The sequence below is a fragment of the Chrysemys picta genome, chromosome 19, assembly GCF_011386835.1.
Source record: "Chrysemys picta bellii isolate R12L10 chromosome 19, ASM1138683v2, whole genome shotgun sequence".
Classification (NCBI taxonomy): domain Eukaryota; kingdom Metazoa; phylum Chordata; order Testudines; family Emydidae; genus Chrysemys; species Chrysemys picta.
Genome location: NC_088809.1, coordinates 6,179,762 through 6,198,169, shown reverse-complemented (window position 1 = coordinate 6,198,169; position 18,408 = coordinate 6,179,762). Strand labels below are relative to the sequence as shown.

Here is an 18,408-nt window from a genome sequence, read left to right as displayed (position 1 = left end):
TCCACGACCTTTATCCCAAGGGTAGTTGTAAGTGAGTTTGAACAGCTGTTTGATTGCTTTGAGGTCATCTGTGACATCTGCTGCAAAAACCTTGATCCTGACTATGCGGTACACTTCTACCTGAGCTCTCTAATAGTCAGTGTTCCTTTTATCACGCATTGGAGAAAAATGGGGAAACTGGGTGAGGAGGGATGTGGACGTCTCTACAAGTTCATGGCTCCTAAGTGACCTGCATTTTAAATTCATAACCTGCTGACCTACAGGAAACATCAGTATCCTGCTGATAACTGCTTCAGGCTTCTTACACAGTTGGTCAAAGTGGGAATGTCAGAGGACCAAGAATCTCCTTAGTCTTCTGATGGAACAGATTTCATTTCAGATGTAATTTTCTTAGGGTTTACCCTGCACAGGGTTTAGACCTATCATGATTTTGAGGACTTTGATATCAGGCATTTGAAACTGTGTTTTATAGGTTTGCTGGTCGTAACACATGCTCTTTTCACCTCAATTGCTGGCACCGCCGTTGTTGCTATCAAGAAAGTGCTGCTTCCCACTTTATTCTGCTGTGACCTCTCCCATTCCTCCCCTTTCAAAACCAATCTCACTAAAGCAAGGAAATTCCGTTATGTTTTGTTCTTCCTATGTGTTATATGTGTGACGTCATCTGGTGTGACTAGATTATTGATATTGTTATTAATAATAACTTATTTCCTGTAGCACCCAGCGGCACCAATCAGGATCAGGACCCTGTTGTGTTATCCGAACTATAGGCACTATACAAATATATAGGAAGAGACAGTCCACAACCCGAGGAGCTTAACCTGTAAAGAACCTGATTTTCTGTGGAGAGTAGCTAAGATTCATCCTTTTCTATTCTCTAACTGTAGCTTGCCTCCTCTAACTAGTACTCGGGAATTAAGCCGTGGCTAATAAGTGTGAGCTGTTGAGGCAAGCTGTTGAAGTGTGCTTTATTTCTGTGACAATTAATTAGTTGCAACCATGAAACTATAGCAGGTTTCTTTCTAATGAATAATTTTAGTTCAGGTACTGGTGGGTAAAGCTTTACACAAGCGATTTTTCTCTTTTGTGGCATGGCTGAAGGGAATTACTCCGCTAACCTCCTCCTCTTTATATTACATACTTGCATACATATAGGTACTCGTACGTTGCATTCAATTAAATGTCTGTGGAAATATGTAAGTCAGAAGCCTACACCTCCTGTTCCTTAGTCCCTCACCTTTCCAGTCGCTGTATATGATGCTTATAGCATTACTGTGTGGGATGAATGTGATAGTGTTTCAGGCCATTTTGGTAATCATGCAGTAACTTCATTCTGGGTTCCTTGGCCTAGATCACCTCTGATAGGGAATCTAAAAAAAGTAGGACAGATTATCAATGCTAATATTCATGTTTCTTTTCAGCTAGCAAGTTGCTTAGGGACATGCCATTTGAAGCCACCTACAGGTAAATGGCTAGTTTCTAATTTTGCCATCATAATGAATAGCCAGGAGAAAAAAGAGATGCTGCACTATTTATTTATTTATTCCCATTTATATTAAAGCCTCCATTCATTGTCCTAGGTGCTTTTACTATGGTTAATGCATACAAAAAAAATAAAACTAGCATACATGTTGAACTGCTTATACATCTTCAAGCAGCGGTCACCTGCCACAATAACGATAATCAGAGCCCCAGCACTACATCTATAATCAAAGCAATTATGTGTTATTTAGTGTGTGAATTTTCTTCAGCTCTAAATCCTGCTTACATCAATTTCTGGTCATTTTTGTTCTTGACCTGAAGACTTTCGAGCAATTTTATGTGTGAATTTAATAGCATTACAGATGATATTGTGCACGGTGATTTCTAGGTTGTTGACTGGGCCAAAGTGACCCGATATTTGTTTTATTGATATATATCGTATAAGAGAATGTATAAAGGAGAGATTACAAAGTAGCAGCCGTGTTAGTTTGTATCCGCAAAAAGAACAGGAGTACTTGTGGCACGTTAGAGACTAACAAATTTATTTCAGCATAAGCTTTAAAGGAGAGAGTTTTCCAGGGCCTATAGTAAAACCAATGGTTTTCAACCTGTGGTCCGCGGACTCCTGGGGGGGGTCTGCAGACTGTGTCTAAGGGGCCCGCGAAAGGTTGTCGTTATCAGAGATCAGTGGTTTTCAGCCTGTGACCCGCGGATCCCTGGGAGTCCACAGACTATACCTAAGATTTCCAAAGGGGTCCACACCTCCATTTGAAATTTTTTAGGCGTCTGCAAATGAAAGGTTGAAAACCATTGGTAGAAACCTATGAGGCTTAAGAACACAGAAGACATATAAAGAGCATCCCATGATAGACAGGGATGACAGAGCCTTGTTCATTCCATATGCAAAGTTTGATAGCACAGGAAGGATTCAGACTGAGATAGAATAGGTACCATAGAGAAGTATTCAAAATGCAGAATGATTTTAATCCTGATTTTGTGTAGTTTATTTTGCCTTTTGTTTGATGAGAAAATTCCATTAAAGTGAACCTGGAAGCTGTATTTATACCGAAGTAGAATGCAGCTCCCCATTTCCTTTAGAACACAGTGTTAAAATTACATTTCTAGTTATAGTGAACCTCCACTGATAGTGAGAGGGGCGGGAGAAAGTGACTGCAATGTAAGAGGGAGTTCCACTGTATTATCCATCTGTGATCTAGCAATTATGTTGAGGGGACTTTTTTTTTTTTCCTGTTTGACAGACCCATATAAAAGTAGACATTATTTGAAATGCTCTTACTGCTAGGCAGGTACTGATAAGCTTTTGTAGCTTCAAAGAAAGTCTTAGTCTTTTCTTACAAGAGGAGGGTTGGGAATCTAAAACTCCAGGGGTGAAATCCTGGCTCAGTTATTTCAATGGGAAAACTCCCATTGACTTCAGTGGGGTGACATTTAATCCCAGAATTCTACTCCCAGTTCTGCCATGACTCAGTGTGTGTGACTTGGGGCAAATTGCTTCCCCTGTTTGAGTTCTGTAAAATGGGGTTATGTTTACTGTACCCACCTCACAAGGGATGTGAAGTGTTTTTGTAAAGAGTTTTGAACATGTACGGTTCTGTATAAATGCTAAGTATAATTTATTTTGTGACTTTGCTGTGTAAATCAAACACCATAATGATTCTTGTTGGGGTTCTTTATAATGTAGGCAATTTATGAATTTCCCCAATGACTAGCAATTTCCTCCTTAAAAATGTATTTTAATACAATATTGTATCCACTCCATTGATAAAGTTCACAGTCAATCTTACAAAAGCTGAAAGTGAAATCTTTTTTTCAATCTAGTTGCCTGTTATTGTGGAAGGATGGTATAAAAATACCTTCAGACGTTTGACACATTTGGGCCAAACACATTTAAGAACAAGATTTACTCTAAATCAGAACAAAAATAGACTAAAATGAATATATTCAAATTGAAGCAAATTTGGACTGTACATAAAGTTGCCTCTTGTATATAGTTTTGTATAATTTCTCTCTTACTACCATGGAAAGGGGCACCTTCAAGTTCCGGGTAACAGTTTAGGCTCATCAAGAACAATTTTATGGAGAGGCCCTGCAGTTGTCAGAAGCACGCCTATGACAAGAATTAATATATTAACTGCTCTGCAGCACTTTTTGACAAATTGCTTACTAAATACATCAAAATTGATTGGACATTCTGTGTTTAAATTGACAAATGGCTACATTAGGGGAAGGAGGGAAATCCATTAATTACAGCTGCCCTCAACCATAGGAAATGTAATCATATAAATATAGATTTTGTTAAAGCAAAAATCTCTACTTGATTGTAGTGTTGCTGGTAAGTGTACTTGCACCTCATTGCTATTAAACCTCTAATAGGAGGCTTCGGAGGCAGTTCTTACTAATTGACTTCTGAATAATCAAAAGAGCATTTCTGTTGTGTTAAAAGAAATGATGCAGTGTTTACTTATCTCACTACAACCACTTCTGAAAATGTATTTATTCCATAGGTGAGTAGAAGCCTGAGTGGAACCATTGAAGCTGGTACCATTTCATTCATTGTCCATCACAGGATGCTGTTTTCTTTATATGACCCTAACTCTAGAATTCAAAGGCATGAGCCAGGTCGCTCTACTCAAATTCTTTGACCTCCTACTATGCAATACTGGATTGGTTTTTGTTATTTCTGTAAAGTAATTTGTGCTTAAGGTATGCATGAAGCTACTGAGAATTAAGTTTGTAAACTCTGTAAGACACACCTTATAAACATTTAGGCCCACATTTACAGCTAGCATTGACTTGGCCAGTATAGTATATCTGCTCACCTGTGGACCAACTGTTGTGCATTTCACTTTTACTGCCTTTCATCCAGGGATCTCAAATTTGGCTTGCTAAGTGTTCACTAAGTATTGTCTCTAAAAGGATTGTGTTTACTCTATTTAACTGTTTGGTTAAACTAAGTGATAACACAATCTAGTAAGTAGTCTGGGGTCTCTGTGGTATCACATTTACGCTTCCTCCTCTCTCAAATGCAAGTTAAACACCAGCAGCAAAATTTTTCTCTCTGAGCAACTTTCAGAAATTAATTGCCTATTTTACACTCCTTTCACACATTCCACTCGTGACACTGGGAATTCCACACATGAAATTGGTGCATATTATGCAATAGCGGATGGTACTGGGAATAAGAGTACAGACTTGAAAGGAGAATTTTGCCTTCAAGGGTATGTTCTCATCATGAGTAAAGAGGTTTTGTCTTCTGTTTTCCATTAACACTAAGGTGGTGAATCACTGTATATTGAGAGGAGGTTTTACCCTATTATGAGATTTTATAGCTATGTTGTTACACTTCAGCAGTCCCTTTACAGCTCTTTCAAGTGGCCCTTGTTTAAATGCAGGTTTACATGTGACATGCAAAAGGTTTCAGCTATATTGAACATTGTCTGTGAAAATGTGCTATGATGCAATGAAAAACCAGACTTCAACTTTATTGACATTGGCCAACATGCTAATGGTGCAGATTGTCCTTGCCAAATGAATACCTGACCTGTTATCCCAAATGGCTGCACTGCAGGATCCAGTTATCTCATACCAGACTGCAAGGCATTCGTCCTGTGATTGTCCCAGCAGTATGGTCTGTTGAATAGGGCACTGGACTGGGACTTAGGAGATTGCTGTGCTGCCGCTAAACTGCTGTGTGACCTTGAGGAGCAAGTCACTTCACCACTCTGTGCCTCTGTTTCCCCTCTTGTCTATCTTGGGACTCTCTCTTATTGAGAGGGCCCCAATTTCAGTTTGGGCTTCTAAGTACTACTGCAATACAAATAATAAATATAACCATGACCAAACTGAAGCTCATTCTCAGACAACAAACTGGACTATCTTGTAGCTATGCCTCCTCCAGTGCAGTTAGTCTCTGACTCTGTGACATCTCTTTAAGCCTCCTGAGTGCATGCAGAGTTTCAAAGGCAACTAGCTGTGTTCCTCTAGTACAGGTACAGACTACCCATAACATTATGATTAATGAAAATTACAGGTTTAATATTTTCAGTGTTATGAAGTGATTCACAAACTCCAACTGCAACAGCCCTGCTGTGTACACATGACCTATGTGAAATCAAAGCAGTTCTCAGCAGAATATTGTGGAATTGACTTGTTGAAGATCTTCCACATGAAGGCAGGTAGAGGAGACTGTTTAATCTCTGTCGAATGAAGGGAGAAGCAGTCCTTTTGTAAATCTAGTAGGACCTGTCAGAGGACTTGCTACATGCGAATGACTTTGCCTGTCATGACTTCACCCCAGCTGAAATTGGAGGAAAGTTTTATCTATGCCACCAACCTATCCATTGCTGGCCAAGCCAAGGATCTCGCCCAGATCAAAGTTCTGTTAACATCAGTGCTGTTTGGGCTCTCTGTCTATTACACCAAGAACCAATTGCACACCAACCCAGCCAAAACACAAGTGAGTCTCTTCCATCTTCGGAATCGTGAGGCCAGTAGACAACTCAACATCATCTGGAATGGGGTGTCACTTGCCCACTGTTGGAATCCTGTTTACCTTGGAGTGATGCTAGACGGCATTCTCTCCTTCAAGGCACACATGGAGACGGCAAAAGGCAAAGCTAGCACCCGGGGCAACATACTCAGGAAGTTTTCAGATTCAAAATGGGAAACCAACCCAGCAACTTTAAAAGCTACCACTCTTGCACTTTATTATTTGGTGGCCGAATTTGAATGTCTGGTGTTGGAAAGATTGCTTCACACAAAGAAGCTGGATTCTGTGCTGAATGACAGCTGCCACTATGTCGCAGGATGTCTAAAACCAACAAACTCGAATAGCCTATATGTGCTTGCTGGAATCGCTCCACCAGATATTAGGAGAGCAGTCACATGCAAAATGGAATGATTACGACAGGTCAGAGATACCAGACATCTGCTACATAGCCACACTGCAGTAGTTAGCTGCCCGAAATCGTTGAAAAGCTCCCGCCCTGCAACAGAACTGCTTTTAAAAATCACCAACGGCTACGTGACTGAAAATGTGGTGCATACAGCTCAAAATACTCAACAAGGACGTCAAAATGCACATCAACGTTGCTGAACACCTTTCCACAGAGGATTGGTCGCTGTTGAGATGTTTAAATCGCCTCTGAGCAAGAGTTGCCAAGTCAAAAGTCAATATGTGGAAGTGGGGCTATTCTAACAACCCAGACACGTGTGACTGTTTTGAAATACAGACCATGGAATGTCTGTTGGTCTGTCGGCTCCTGGAGGAACTGTGCACCATGGAAGATCTCACCAGGCGTACAGAAGGGGCCATATCATCTGCCGAACACTGGAAAAACCTATGATTGTGGTGGAAGGACATAAGAAGCAGCAGCTAGTTAACCTTTTGGTAGTTTCCCCAGTAAACTGTTTGAAAGTAGGGAATCACATTACATCAGTGTTTTGGCATTTTACAAAAGCAATCAACAGCTTGGATGATACGTACTTACCCAACTAGATATATACTTAACCTTTACAGTCAAAGTGGAAAATTAAAGATTCATATTTTCTGGATTCTCCCTTTGATGTTATGTTTGTGTTTGCTGAGAAACATTGCCTTTAGCTAGTGTTGTATTTTTTTTGAAATTATACTTCATTTCTGCAGCATAATTAAGGAATGCAACATACTTTTCAAGATGACTCGCTGTAGCTACAAGCCAGTTTAAAGTAAATCTTCTTTCCAAAGGCTAGTCCTTCAGCTTGGAAAGATTCTGAATTATTCAGAAGCAGTCTAAAAATCCTAGTCATTCTGGAATTAGTTTTATAATTCCTCTGAAATCTGGAGAGGGTGTTTTTTGTAACCCAGCACAATGAGGCTTCTGATCCTGATTGGCGTATCCTGTGGCTACCATAATACAAATAACAGTAATAATAATAGTGGAAATAAATATATTATTGTCGTTCTTTTTAAAAAATAAATATTTAAACAAAATTAAAGTGATTTCAAAAGACATCTAATTTTTGGAAATTTGTTTACGTTTATTTTTAAACCAGTAATGGATTTTTAAGATTTTTTGTTTTTGTTTTTTACAACTACATTTTTTACATTTTCAGATTAAGCAGAACCTTGACACACTGCTCCTCAGAAAATTGATAGTTGGGTTGGCTTTGGTTTGTTCCAGACCTTCCGTAGTAGTTGATAACATACTGAGCATTTTCATGATTATAACCCAGCCTCCTCCTACGCAGTCAGAGATTAAAGAGCCTCTGCCCACAGGTATAATACTTTGTTATTGTTTCCTGGCTTCTATCTTCTGTTTATCTCTGCCACAACATTTATTTTTCTCTCAGTGGTATGTAAGTATTAGTCATGGTCACATTTCTCTCCTCTTCATTTCACTTTATCCTCATCATGCCTTTTATCTGTGTCTCAGAGCCAACACCTACCACAAAGAGTAGTGATTGTAGCACAGGAGAGCTGTATAATGCTTTACATGCTCTTCCACACTAACAAACCTAATCTGCTGTAGTTAACATTGTCACTGTAACAAGAGGCTTCAGGGAAGGGGAAGGCAGGTTGCTCAGTTTTTCTTTATCTGCTTTGAACAGCACTTTGCATCTTGAAGTTCATCATATTCTCTCTTTACTCTGAACATATTTGGTTCACAAGCCATTTGGAATTATTTAATTGTATAGTTTATTGTATTGTAAAGCAAAATTCTCCTTTGTGATCCACACTGTAGGTATATCTTGGTTATTCTATTTTTATCCCATGTGCAATGTGCTAATGTGCAGAATATGCCCTAGACAGCTGTAGTGCTGATGAAAGTGGAGACGTGTGCCCTGATGATTGTTTCTTAATGTAAAAAACAAAATGAATTGAGACTTTTGCCTTTTCGTTTTCTCTTTGAAATGACGGGAGATGGTAAAGGGAGTTGCTTGTTATTTCACTCTCTGATAAACCCTGGATTCATTACAACGGTTTGATAAGTTTTTTTTACTGTGTAAACCATGTGTTTAAGTAGTGTAATAACATTTTCAAAACACATTTTATTTCTTCCTCATTTACCTGATTTACCTTTTTACTTTAATTGTTTTGTATCAACAAGACACAGCCAACTATGGGTTGTTGAACAAGTACATTGTATAGACTTTTGATGAGTGTCCATGATATTAATCACAAACAGTGTGGAATAAAGCTTGGTACACAGTCATTTTCAGAGAGGTAGGATTTTTCATTAACCATGAGGGCATAAAGACTAGTGCTTTCTTGTCCTGACGTAAGTGTTTGCATTGTAGTCTACTAAATCACCCCTCCTTACATAAAAAAGTCTTTTAAGCGGAAATGTTAGTTTGTGTTTTGAGTAAAGGAAACTAAATCTCCCTTGTGATGGCATGGAGGTCATCTTGGCATGCCTCCTTTCAGTCGGGCATGGCACTGCAGGTGGGCCATGCCTCAGTTTCCCCTCTCAGGAAGTCAGTTACTCCACTTCCTGCCCTCTTAACTCAATAATCTGCTGCTTGGGGCTGATTTTATTATAAAACCGCATACAAAATAGACCATAACAAAAGTCCCAAATAAACAAAGGTTCTCCTCGCTGTCAGGGTTCCTCTGCAGCCTGCCCTCTGAGTTCTGTTTCCAGTTCCCTCAGGTTGACCTCTGTCTCTCCGTATAGCAGGAGTCTATGTTAATGAAACAGTCACTCTGTCTCTCCAGATGGCAGAAGACCCCGTCCTCCACCTGGAGATGGGTAATTGAGACAATTATTATCCCTCTCCTTAAACCAGGAGTCTCCAGCTCTACTTCCTCAAGTGTGTTATCATTTAGCCCATTGTAGGGCCTTAGTCAGATTTTTCCTCAGCTGTGGCTTTCCCCCCTAATTAGGCCTCAGAGGCTCAGGGTTCAGCAGGCCCATCTTCTCTTGCTGGTATCTGCCCTGCTATGAGAGAGGAGTCAACTTTTATACTGGTCCCCTCCTCCCAGCTGATTCCCAATTGGCTAGGAGGAAAGGGGGACGTTTCCCCACTCTCTCTGCAAGGCTCCAGCCATGAGCCCTTAAAGTAACAGTAATGGGATTTCTTCCCGAACATTTTTTACTCCTGGAACCATTTCCCCTCTCCCAATATCTCCCAGATCTCTCTTTGCGTGTATGATAGGACCTTTCAACGTCTTAAAGGGCCATGCTGTGTGATGGGGTGGGTCAACCACTAGACATTACTGCCCTTAAGGAGCAGACAACCCCATCACAAATCTGCTTTTCACTTTTACTGATAAGAGCAAAGTTAAGTGGTATAAAGCAGGAAATTCTGTTCTTTTGTTGGGGATAGGTCTGAGCAGGATAAGTAGAAACAGGGCAGGTGTCACTTCACGGAAGTTGTCTTACATGGAAGTGCAGATCTTCAATAGCAGAATGTGTAATGTGTTTAGCCTTGATCAACATTTATGTAATAATCCAGTAAAAGTGGACAAAAATGCACTAAATGCAAGTTACATTCTCAAAGTGCGTAAGAGTTATTGGGGCAGTATATACATGCATGGACATATACATGGCCACATTTCCCCATCCCAATCTGCTTTTCAAATGCTAAATGCTGGAAACAGCACTGCGTATAAGAATTAAAATCTTTCAGATGTGTACAAACAACAATAATGAACAAGGGCACATGCTGAAACATTTCTTTGCTGTTCTTACATGGTCATCTGGAACTTCTTAGAGAGGGGTCCATCAACACTGAGGGGTCAGTTTTCAAAGCGGTGTACAGGGATTTAGCCGCGCGACTCCTATTGACGTTAATGGGAGTCAAACGGGTAAATCCCTCCGCACCGCTTTGAAAATTTACTATTAAGCCTCTTGACTTCTCACTATATACTTTGATTGTAACACTAATCCATGGTTAACATAATTTTCCCGACAATAATGTCAAACATACTTTTGAAGTCAGTGAATTATAGAAATAGTTACCTCTTCCATAATTCTTTAAAGATGGCCATCAGATGGATTTCACAGTAGGTCTTTGCAGCTGAAATTATTTTTTAATACAGGAAAGAAGGTATTTATTGCTCATTGGTAGAGAATTGATAATCTGCTGCACGCCCTCAGTATCTAAAGTTTTTAGTTCCACACTAATGCAACGTTAACACATTGTAAGTGGTACAGTACATTCTAGCTGTGCCCAGGAAGTGTTTCCCCCCACTTTTTGCAATAATTTAGGAAAGGAAGCTAGCATCAAGCACAGTGAAAATCTTGTAACAGAATTGAGAGAAACATTGAAGCCTGATTAAAGATTGTTACTTTTAGTGTTTAAAAAAACAAGTAGCCAAGGCTGCAGTCTACCAGACCAATGGAAATTAAAGAGTCATTAAAAATATATAAATAGTCACCAAAGCTCCTGATAACTTCATCTCCTATTTAGATATTCCCTTTAGATTATAAACTGTGTGGTACGGGGATCAAGTCTTTCATGTCTGTAAAGCACCCAGTAAACATTTTGTATATAAATAATGAATCATTAAATACTTCTATAAGCCAATGAATGTGGCACAATAAATTGGTGTTGGGTTACAGAATTTCTCTACATAATTGTATAATCTTTGTGCATATAACAATCAGAGGATCATTCATAACATGGAAAATGTTTTGTTTGTTTGCAATTGGGGATGAGCTTTTCATCAAGAGAAAAAGGAAGGAGATATTTGCGATTGCTTGAAATTCCTTTTTAAACAAATCTACAGGAACAAGGCTTTTATTCTGTTACAGGGAAATTTACTTGTCCTTATTTTTATATATATAATCAACTAACATACAGAGTATACCACCATTTAAGATTTCAAAGATAATATTTTCCAAAAGGGGAAATCTAATCATATCTGTGTGATGGAAGAAAGAATTTAGGAACATGCATTCACCATAATTATGCTACAAAGATTGATTGAGAGCTATTAGAATACAACTACTTGACAAACTTGCATTGATAAACTCTGGGGAGCATGGAACCTAGTACATAAACCTACCTAGTGCAGGTGAGAGAATTTCTGTAAGGTCTGAAAAAATCTTACCTGTTGAATTAAATGAAAAGTTGCATCAAGGAAATCTGTACAAGAACTGGTATATTGGCTCTTGATTTTTATTCATTGTGCATAACATGATGTAACTAATGCCATGAGTATCAACAGTAATATAGTGATGCAGATCACCTGAAATGTGTAGCTTAATCTTAAAAGAAGTTGTCCTTATGAAGAATCAGTTGAGGTGCATGTGATTTGTTCATTTCTCTTCCTGCCTCCATCCATTTTAAATATAATTGAAACTGTAAAGAAAATACTTAGAAATCAGATTAAAGGGCCATTGTGCACACATCTTGCACATATTGTTATCAATAGTTTACCCAAAGGTAGATGTATGCCTTTGGAGATTAATTATGAGTAAATTTTCCATGTCTTAGCTGGACTTTAGAGTCTATTGTAATTAATTTAAAATTGTAAATTGTGTATGTGCAAGTGAAATAATGGGAAGGCTTTTATGTGGCTTTTTTCCCCTCCAAACCTCTTTGTTTGAAATTAATTTGGATGCACTTTAGCTGGACATTTTTCTTGCACTAGCAGTTGCACGTACAAATGACAGAATGTATAATGGTCACTTCCCCATTGTGCTTAAAATAACATTACCTCGGTATTTGCAGTAACCTTAACCCTGTATCTCTTATAGGGAATATCTAAGAGGTACAGTAAATATGTAGGGTTTGTTTTTTTTAAGTTACCTAAGAGCAACAGTTGTTTGTGTTAAGCACCTGTGCAACACCCGACTGTCTTGAATGAACTATACATCTTGTGGTTCACAGTACTGGGGGAGAGCAGCCTACATGGAGCCTGTAGTTCTCCTTCTGCTCAGCTGGATGGGGAATGGGTGAGCTGAGCGGAAGGAGAGTAGGAAGTAATCTAAAGTAAGGAAGTAATCTACACCCAGTATAGGATGGGTACAGGTTACTTATTCCTGGAGCAAAGGGAAAACCAGGGGCCATATTGTGACTCTGAGTCATAGTATGATCCCTGGTCTGCTCCTTAGTCAAAATCTATCCCTATGGCAGTGGGAAAGGTTTTAAAGAGTAACCACTGTGCATCTGCAAACCCATTCATTCTTGATTTGCACTCATAAGTGTGTTTTAGAGAGGCAAGGTCTGTCATTTATATGCATGAGTGATTGTGCCCAGATGAAAGCTATCTGTGCAAAATTTGGCCTTATATGTTTAATGACTGTGTACTTTCCATTTCCCACTATACACGTTACAATAGCTTGTTGTACTAGAGAACACAAACTAAACTTCAGTCTGGTATGAAATTTGAAATTATTTGAACTCCAGATTACTGTAGGTTTGTTAAAGAAACCAAAGTAACTGCAGCAAAAAAAGTTAAGGTTATGTGGTGCAGAAATAATATGCTTTATTGGTTTTAATAGAAAACAAAGCCCCTGCAGTTGTTGGGGCAATATCTCTGTGCAGTCATGAAATGCCCTTTTCACAATTATATACAGTCTGTGGATGTTCTCTTAGGAAAGAATAATGTGAGGAAAGTGAAACTAGATACAAGGTGTGAGTTACAGTTAGAAAACTTTAATAACTGAACATCTCTTGTATCGAGGATCAGGGCGCAAGAAAGAGCCTTGACTGATGTAATACAGAACATGAGCAAAATTTGGTCTTTTTATATCTGATATTGGTGCAAGTATGTTCCTAAAGAACTCAAAAAGCTTTATTATTATAGCACAATATTAGCTGTGCTATTATTAGTGCCGTATCACACATCTCATTAATCCAGCTTTTCATAAGATTACAACTTCAATATAAAAGTTCCCTCTGGGCTCAAATTGTTGTAAACTTTCCTCTGGACTTTAATTAACCTTATCTTGGAACTGTCTATTTCTGTAAATAATGGGAAAGTTCATTTTTTGTGATGTACAGATGCACAAGTCCAAATAACATACGTGCTCAGTTTTCCATAAGAGAATTTTCAGTGGACTAATATGATGACATAGCAGTGTTGCTGCTGCCGGCTAAACCAACATTTTTGCTGTTAGTCACTGAACAGCAACTTCACTGATCTTGACAGCTCTAGTAGTTGCCCCTGGGAAGGAGGAGGGGGAAAAACAGTCCATAAAGTTCCCGTTGGTTTGAAAGCAGAAACATCTGCTGGAGTTATGAACAGTGTGTTAGCAGAGTTCCATAACAGGAAAGCCTGCAGTTGATCAGCTGTGCCCTCAAAACAGGCATTACTGCAGTCAAGAGAATTTATTGCAGCGTAAGTTTAGGAGATATGGAGAAGATTAGGGCAACAGCAAAACGTGTAAAAATATGTTTTTCTTTCATTGGTTGAATAAATAAGGCATTACGATGGGCAGCATTGTTTCCTGTTTATATATTGGTGGTGACTCGTGTAGGTTTTGCGATCTGCAACAGATGTCTAACTTCTTAATATTAAGTTTGGTTTGAGATAGTTTGAATCATCCTTAAGTTGTTGAGTAAGATCTACCACTGTGGTAATGATATAAGTGAATACAATTTTACTATTGTATCCTGAAAATGCATGCTGCTTAAATGATGTCCTTAATTACCTACTGAACATTATATTGACTTCAGTGAATGTGGCAGATGCTTAGCACCTCATGGAAGAATCTCAGCACCTTGCAAAATGAGGCCCATAAAGAGGACAACACTGTATGTACTCTTTAAAAAATTAGGCCCAGGATTCATTTTGCTATGTTCCAGCTTTAAGAATGAAGTCATATGGCATTATGAGGGTATCAGAAGCAGCTCCACAGTTGAGTTGTGTTAAGATATGCACTTAAAACTGTATTAAAAGCTCTTTATTTCACATGATATAAAGATTTATGAATACCCGTGCTGTTTGTTATAGAGGCGCCGTTCTCTGTTTATGGTTACAGTTGTGTCTGCTTTGCTATTATAAATTCCTATTATTAGGGTTTACAACATGGTTGTAAAAATCTGCAGTGGGCGGAAGCTTGGCACATAAAGGTCAGCCCTTAAGCAATATTTTAAAATAATTTTTAAATGGTAATTTTTAGGTTACGCATATATAAAAATATTAGTTTTAGCTTTAATTAAGGTTGTTCAGTGGGTCTTGACATAAGTGCAAAGCTCTTTTGTCTCACCAAAGTAAAAATATTTTTCAGTCACATTTACTTCTGTCTTTTCTTAATTTGGTTTGTATGGTGCCTTCTGCTCCCACCAGTGGGTACAGTTCCCCTGGTGTAAACTCCAGTGCCCTAACTTTCAAGCCATTGTTCACAAACAGGTACAGGAGAGAGAAGTTTCACCTGTCATATTATTCTAGGCCCCTGCATTTTGCTCCTTTAAAATTTCTGGAGCTTCCTCCAGTGTAAAGTTGCAGTTGCAGGATAATGCTGCCGTCACTAGGAGGTACAGTGATGGGGCCGTAATGATCCAAGGACCAGCAATCGTGAGATTATATTAATCCTTGCAGTGGCGATTCCTGTGAAGTATGAGGCACCCCTGCAGTTTCTCTTTGTAACAGGCAAACTGCAAATTATGTTCCCTGAAATTATATGTAAATATTGAAAGCTTTGAAATTTCTCTAATTCAGCATGAGTTAAGTAGCCTCATTGTGCAAACTGAAGAAGTGGAGGGGTTACATTTTTTTTGTAGCCGCCTGTGTGTGTAGGCTATTAAATTAGGAAATGGAAATAAAACTATTAATGAGCTTGCAAAAGGACCTGTTTTTCCCCCCTGTATAAAAGCAGTTCTCTTGTTCCTGTCTTTTGGATGACAGAGAGACATAAAACTGAAGTATTAACTCCTCTTTAGTAATGTAAGATCCCATGACACTTCTCAGAAGAGATATGGCGTTGATTCCAATGATATGGCCAAATTCCAGCTAAGGTACTCTGCCTACCTAATTTCCTGCAATAGTTTCAGCTGAATACAGCATTCTTTACAGAATGTTACATAGTCTTACCCTGCTAATCAGTTGTCACAGAAGTTGTATTTTACTGGTGGATGAAACAATCTCTGTATGTTGCTTATATGTCGGTGTAAAGGTCAAACTCTGCTCTCCATTACATTCATGCAGCCTCATTGGGTGCAATCTTGTCAGTGGTAGATGACTACATAGACTTCTTTTTGCAAATGCAGAACAGTGATAACAGAATGGTCCAGCAATGATATTCCTGGAAGAGAATCAACAAGGAGGATCCCACTTAAGGAAGTGGCATAAAATGAGCAAAAGAAGCGAAGCAAAAAAAGCGGTCTTTTAAAGTCCATAGCAATCTTTAAGGGCCTAGCCCTGTAAAAACTTATGCACATGAAGAACTATTGATTAATGTCCCATTGACATTATAGCAGCTGTTTGCATGAGTGAAGCTACTCATGTATGCAAGTGTTCGCAGGTTCAAGCCTTGGTTTTGTATAAGGTGGTTAGAGGCTACAGGGTTGGGAGCATTAGGAATGCATGCATAGGTGGGTAGAGGTCAGAAGAGGATGCAAATAAATCATCATACCAGAGCTGGCAGTTGCCTTCTGTGCTACCTTTTTTTTGACTAGTTCAGGAGAACCCAAAGCAATTACAAATGTATGGCAAATTCTGTTCAATTGCATCTTTTGTTCCAAAATATGTGTGTTATATCCAGTTTTTCAGAATAATAAAAAAAATCCCATTTCTTAAGTGAGAGATCTTTAACTAACAGCACAGTGGTTGCGTGATGTGTACCTCTGTCTAATCTGCCTATTGTCTTTCCTAAAAAGGTGCTCTAGTTTCTCCCCTTAGACTCTAAACAGCCTAGACCTCTCATGTTACCTGCCCACTTGTACATATAGCACTCTTATAAAACGTTAGCTATTTGCACAGAAGCAAAAGGGACTTTGCTGAATAGGAACAATGCAACTTTTTTTTGGTTTCGGTCTGTTTTCTGCTTTTATATGATCAATTAATCATCTGTAGATACTAAAAATAACCAGCGTGTCATGTTTTTCATGAATAGATTGTTACTATTATAAAATTTAGTAATTTTATAAAACAGCTGCTGAGATGTAAATCAACTACTCCCACCTGATTAAAAAGAAACCAGTCAGTTGCCAAGTCAGCTTCAAATTAACTGCATTAGAGCCATGATGAGATGATCATATTTGTTCCTGAAGCCAGGGAAGAAACTAAGTATTCAAGGTCGGTATGCATGCCAGTGCCTCAGGATAGGTTTTGTCACTGTAGCTTAACATAGTTCAACTTCTCTTAAAGTGGACAATTTGAAAAGTTTGTGCAGCAAGCTTATATCATTGACAGTGGCATTTGTCAGTGTGAAATCCCTCAAGACACATGGGAAGGGCTGTCATCTTTATTGAAGCTATTTTGTATGCTGGTTTAGAGCTTCAGGCTGAAAGAAGAGCAAGTTGGGTTATCCTAGTGTCTGCCTAGGAATAAATAATATGACTGCCTCTAAGTTTTCAGAAGAGGAGCTTCTTTAGCATTTACACCATTTATACTCAGACTGATCTTGCTCTGTGTTCCAGTATAAACAGTCAGAGCTTTGTGAAAGTATGTATGTTGTCATACTAACATATATATGAGAAGGTACATTTAAAAAAATTTGATTGAGAAATCTAAATTTTTCTATCTTCTTTCTTTTCACAGTGGTTCCACCTGGGAGTCCTGGACCTATTACACGACATGAGTCGTATGATAGCTTAGCGTCTGACCATAGCGGTCAAGAGGATGAAGAATGGCTTTCCCAGGTATGGGTTTTGGTTTTTTGGGGGAGGTGGGGAGTGGTTCTATATCCAGTTAGGAAGAGAAATGCATCCTATCCAGTACCAGTGAATTCCAAAGCTTTATTTAAAAAAAATTCTAAAGACCACAGTAAAGCAACATAACACTTGTAAACCTAATTTCAATCTTGACCTAAGTGGAATCAGTTTGATGGTCTCAATGAATTCCTAGTGAATAGGTGTCCATGTTTTAACAAGCATAAACAAAGCCTCCATCCTGTTGGCCCCAATTACATCCTTGGCAATCTCTGCGTGAATCAGGAAGGACTGAATTGGTCATGGAGAATTATCTGCCTTCCCCAACCCTGCAGACATTGTCCCTTTTGGTCAGGATTAAACAACGTTAGTATGGCAAACTGGGGAAGACTACTCTGTTGTGACTTATGCTGCACTCATTCTGCCCTAATGTAAGGCTGGAGGGTTAGTTGACTAAAGCATTTCTCTTTCTCTCTGACCGCCAGTCACCACCTTTCTCCAGCGCTAAATCTGCTCAACTGTTGCTGAATACAAACAAATGCACATAAAACATAAACTTTGAAAAGTAATTGCCCCTTGACTTAGCTACTGACTTCTGAGTTAATGTTTCCCTCTGTAACAATAGATGACATGTTGCAGGAATAAATGTTTCTGTTGTCTGAGGTATTATCAACTGTTAAAAGAGGAAAGTCAGATCTCTGGACTCAAGTTTTGGCCAATAAGTGGAGACACAACCAATTTTCAAATGATTTGGTGTAAACTATAAATGTATTTGTAATTTTGGAATGCATTCTGTAAGGATGGGACCATAAACATTTGAAACAAATTTAAGGGAACAGAAAGCAAATTGCTTTGCAAAACCTTTCTAGGTCATCTTTAAGTCATAACACAGAAAAATAAAGATTGAAGAATATGATGTAATATCTTTATAATTCAGCTATTTTTAATACATTGTCTAATGGTTGATAAACTCTGTTGTTACAGAATATCCTAATTTAAGACTGGAAGGTTAGTTAACTGTAGTATTTTATGATGATCTCAATATGAACAAACTATTTTGAATACTAAGCCAAACCTTTAAGTTTTTACTCAGGGAATATTCTCATTACATTCAGTGGGCGATTTCCCTTAGTAAGAACGAGGTAAGGATTTCATGATTTG

At 38.6% G+C, this 18,408-nt stretch overlaps 1 protein-coding gene across 19 annotated transcripts in view; it reads left to right on the top strand.

Moving 5' to 3' along the window:
* The window catches only part of BCAS3 (BCAS3 microtubule associated cell migration factor), a 488,284-nt gene that overhangs the window by 209,629 nt on the left and 260,247 nt on the right, over positions 1-18,408 (top strand). For 17 of the 19 annotated variants that reach the window (XM_065573036.1, XM_065573033.1, XM_065573032.1 and 14 more), the window contains one exon: positions 17,138-17,238. In XM_065573036.1, coding sequence (XP_065429108.1) covers positions 17,138-17,238 — 101 coding nt within the window. Of the gene's footprint in view, positions 1-1,421; positions 1,465-17,137; positions 17,239-18,408 lie in introns of all 19 variants that reach the window. The other 2 variants (XR_010593801.1, XR_010593802.1) reach the window with 1 other exon arrangement.